This window comes from Jatropha curcas, chromosome 5, assembly GCF_041381405.1.
Source record: "Jatropha curcas cultivar XTBG-Jc1 chromosome 5, XTBG_Jcur_1.0, whole genome shotgun sequence".
In the NCBI taxonomy this organism is placed as follows: Eukaryota; Viridiplantae; Streptophyta; class Magnoliopsida; order Malpighiales; family Euphorbiaceae; genus Jatropha; species Jatropha curcas.
This window is the reverse complement of record NC_143155.1, coordinates 4,502,771-4,507,573: the sequence shown is the minus strand read 5'-3', so window position 1 is coordinate 4,507,573 and position 4,803 is coordinate 4,502,771. Positions and strand designations below refer to the sequence as shown.

The window sequence follows — 4,803 nt, the reverse complement described above, 5'->3', positions numbered from 1 at the left end:
GAGACACATATCACACAAAGGAGGAAGGAACATCATAAAATTAGAAGGTGTTAGTAAAAGTAAATATTTTAGTAAATAATTTTTTTTGTTTTAGATTTTTTTAGTTGAAGTGAATTTTTTAATTTGATTTCTAGATATAAATATTTATAATAATTAGAAGTAAATAATGCGTTGTTAATGTTTTTTTTTTTTTTTTGCACATTTTTTTTTTTTGCACGAAGAGATTGGTGTTTGGCTTTTAATTTTTTTCATTCTAAAGGTTTATTTACTATATATAAATATAAATAAATTTTAAATTTCATAATAAATTAAAACATGAAATTTTTATAAATGAATAAAGTTCGTAAATATTTATTTTGTGGAGTAAAAATGAATATTTGTATAATATAGATAATTGCTATTTTCAAATAATATATATTTCTAGTTTATGTATAATATTTTTAATATTATATTTCTAGAATAAGTATTCAAGTAGATGTTGTGAATATTCCTAGTATGTTTTTAGTATATTTCTCAAATATATTTCTGTGTGGATTTCAATTAATCTAAAATATCAGATAATGGATAAACCAATTAATGAAAACATCCTGAGTTATGAAAATGAAAATGAGAATAAACAAATGAAAACGAAAATAGTTATGAAAACATTTTACAAGAACAAATTATTTGGGCCTTTTTGAATCGTCCGAGACAGTAAAATAAAAGATTAGATGATAATTAATCGATCGGTACCTGCCTCAAGAACTAGATTTAGCCAAAAGACGACACACGCCGAAAAGAAAAGTGGCGACTGCAGAAAGTTTGAGGTTTCGATTCGTCGCCGTGCTCGATCAATATAAAAAGCTAACTACAGATTCTTGATCGGCGTTGAGAAGAGAGTTGTTTGGAGTCTTGAACCGGTCGAGAATCGGTTATATATGTTAAGAGGGATTAGAGCTGTAATATTACGTTTATTGTATATTCTACCTTTTTCCTCTTTAATTTTGTTTCATCCCTCATCAAGATTTTTCTAAATAATTTTTATTTTATCCCATTAGTTTTCATTCTACATTTTAACTCATCCACACTTTGATTTTTTAAAATTTCAATTTATTTTCCCTTTAAAACATCGATTTCTCATTTCTTGTTATCATTAAAATTGAAAATAAATTATATTGATGTGTTGTACTCCTAATGTTTATATTATTTTAGTCTTCTATTATTAAATATTAGTTGCATTCCTCGTAATAATTATTCTTTTGATTTTCCTTTAGTTTCATATTTTATTTCCAAATAAAGATAAAGAGTAAGAGTTATAATTTTGAATTTCAAAATCAAAATTTCATTACAGTAGAATTTACATATTTATATTGTGGTCTAGATTAAGTGAATGAGAATATTTGAATTAATGATATTTATAATGTTTTTTTTTTTTTTTTGAACAAAAGTACAACTTTTAAAATTTTGTGTTTATAATTAAGCATAATAATAAATATTTTTATAATTAATTTCTTAAAATTATATTCTTATAAAATATTAATTTTACATGAAAATATTAAATTATAATTTAACACCTTTTGATTTACATTATTATTTAGATTTTTGATTTTTAAGGTGGATTTGCTTAAACTCAATTTATAAACCTATCTATGGATAAATCAGTGAAATGATTTTTTTTATTAAAACGAAAATAATCTTGATCATTTATTAGAGAAAACAAAAGGATAAAACTAAAAAAGAAAGGGTTAGCTTGCGCTTAACATAACAATAATGAGTGAAATGTTATAAAATAAGTAGATTCCTATATGGGCTAAAAGTCTGTATTTTTAATTATTGCGAACTATATCTTTAATTTTATTAGGATTGCACTTATGTAACTATTTAATATCTATATTTCATCCATACAACACATGTCCATCTATTAAACTTATTATTATTGTTATTGTTATTATTATTATTGTTATTGTTATTATTATTATTAGCTATATTTCATCCATACAACACATGTCCAATCGGATTTTGCTCAATTCCCTAAAGTGAATGAGATAACATATATATGGTATTACGATGTTTACCCAACTAGATCTTACGCACTCCCTGAAGTGAATGCAAAATATATTATATTAGGCGTGAATAATGACTAAGATATACTTGTCATTGAGAATATTAATTCTTTTTATCAACAAATATAAATTTATTTTATTAATTAAACATATCGAAGAAAAACTTAGCAAAATCAAGAAATTATACCCGAGCCAATAAACACTCAAATACACCCAATCCTACTTGAAAATGCTAAGTGAAAAAACCTAGAGAACCTAAAAAACAAAATACAAATTTCTCTTGAGATAAGGAAAAATGAAATTAAATCCAAAATTAGATCAAATCAAAGTATCCATGAAAATCAAAAACTAATTATGATCCAATCCTCATATATCCAAATTGAAGAACCTTTGCTCTGTCGTTTGATCAAAGCCACCTAACTGAAAGAAAATTATAACCGAGCCAAAAAACGTAATGCAGAAGTGGTACAAAATTGATAAGACCAAAGTTGAAGTAATGATCTTAGCAATTAGTGTGCTCACATAATTAAAACTAAAATTTACAAGTGGTACAAATAATGTTGAATATATGGATTTTGATTATGTACTTATTATATACTAAAATATTGAAAGGTAAATTTGACTTTGGTAGTAGAAAAATATTTAAAAGCTCCAGAAAAGCAAATATTACTATTTAAAGAAATAAATTTTATGCATAATGCATTATTCCAAAGCTATTCATTAAAATTGATATCATAAAGAGATAATAATTGTCAATCAAGTGTGGTTTGATTGGTCTTTCTATCTCTCATAGAAAATATAAAAAGTGAAAGACCTCGAGTTCAAGTCATTTTAACTATAAATCTTCTCGACCATAAAAATTATGGTCAATTTAACGAATGTTATTTAAAGGAAGTTGTTATATTTGAAATTATACAGAGAAGTAATAGTAATTTTCCCTTCACGGATCGAGTTGTACGGTACCTGACCTAGTACAAAATAGAACTTTCAATTAAAAAGTTGACTCTCCTTCCAAAAAGGGCAGAAAAAAAAAATTAAAAAGTTGATTTCAATTGGACCAGCACCACCCACAAACATTTTCAAACATTTAACTTGACCCTACCTTATTTTAAACCTTATTAAAATGGAACATTTAGTTATTCACAAAAGGATAATTTTGAATTTAATAAAAAATTTCTGTAAAATTAAGATTTTGATACCTAAAAGATAGTAGCCATGAATTTTAAAACGAAAATAATACGTAAAATAGGAGTTCATTTCATTCAAATCAAACTATAATTGATATCAATTTAATATACCAAAATTTTCCAAATGAAAAACGAACTGAATGTTTAGTTAAATCAATTCAATTTTACTTATTAATTTTCAAAATTCTTTTATTCAAAATTGAACCAAACCAAATAAAAAATTTTCAAGTTTCACTCTAATTGAAATCAAACCGAATAATATTACAAGCCAGATCGAATTTGTTTTTTTAAACTACAAGTCAAATCCAACTAGTTGAATTCAAAAGGGAACTAAATCTAACTCTGCTCAGTCGTAGGCCCCACCTTAAGTACAGGTGTGGTGTGCCCCACCTTTTGGACACCACATAAAGCCATCATCACCTCCCTAATATATATGAGCGGCCCCACCTACCCTTGTAGGTCCTACCTTTCGAAACCTGCACAATTCTCACATACGCCATTCATTGTATGTTCTCCTCTCTTCTCCATTTTCTTTTGTTTTCTCAAGAAACGAAAAATGGCAGGAGACTATAGCTCTGCAATTTCTCTCTCTAGAGACCTTTCTCATACCTCCGATGACTCTTCCTCCGATCACAGCCCCCGGAGCGTGCCTACACTCGCCACACCGTCATCCTCTTCCAAACCTCGAACCACCACACACAACCTCCACTCGCCGGTGGAGATTCAAAGAAAGCCAAGAGGCAGGCCTCCCGGTTCCAAAAACAGACCTAAACCACCCATTATCATAACCAAAGACAGTGACGCCGCCATGAAACCTGCTATTCTGGAGATCTCCGCTGGTTCTGATATAATCGAGACTATAGTCAACTTTGCACGTAGAAACCATGCCAGTATTAGTGTAATCAGTGCAACTGGCTCTGTTTCTGATGTCACGCTCCGCCATCCAATTTCTCACGCGCCATCTCTTTCTTTTCATGGACCCTTTAATTTACTTGCACTAACAGGCTCGTTTGTTGGCACTTTTGCACTACCAACCAAGCCATGCTCTTCTTCTTTTGGAATATCTCTTGCAGGAGCTCAAGGTCAGGTTTTTGGAGGAATAGTTGCTGGAAAAGTTCTGGCAGCGAGTCAGGTGGTGGTGGTAGCAGCAACTTTCTTGAATCCTACGTATCACAGGCTACCAAGTGGTGGCGTTGGTGGTGAAAACGAAGGCGGTGAAGAGACAAAACCTAATGCTGGTGGTGGCCCTGTAAATGAGATATCTTCATGTACGGGCATGTCCATGTGTGTTTATGGTATGACGAATCCAACTCCAGTAAATTGCCAGATGTCACCTGATGTTATGCACTGGGCCTCCCCTCCTTCTCGCCCTTCTTCTCATTACTAGCTAAGAATCAGTTGGGTTTAGTATACAGTTACATGCAGAAACTTGGTTTAGTTAGAGTTGGAGAAGCCTCTGCCTCCTTCCTTCCTTCGACCCTCCCTCTAGTAGTTTCTTTGGCTTTACTTAACATTGTCTAGTAGTTATTTTGTGGTTCTAATGATATACAAGAAACTTATTTTATCTTTTGAAA

General features: G+C 30.0%; 1 protein-coding gene across 1 annotated transcript; it reads left to right on the top strand.

Annotated features, from left to right (window-relative positions):
• Positions 1-3,681: 3,681 nt before the first annotated feature.
• On the top strand, positions 3,682-4,803 carry LOC105628993 (AT-hook motif nuclear-localized protein 28). The gene has a single exon (XM_012210511.4). It carries the CDS (start codon positions 3,786-3,788, stop codon positions 4,614-4,616), a length of 831 nt encoding a protein of 276 aa, XP_012065901.3. The 5' UTR covers positions 3,682-3,785; the 3' UTR covers positions 4,617-4,803.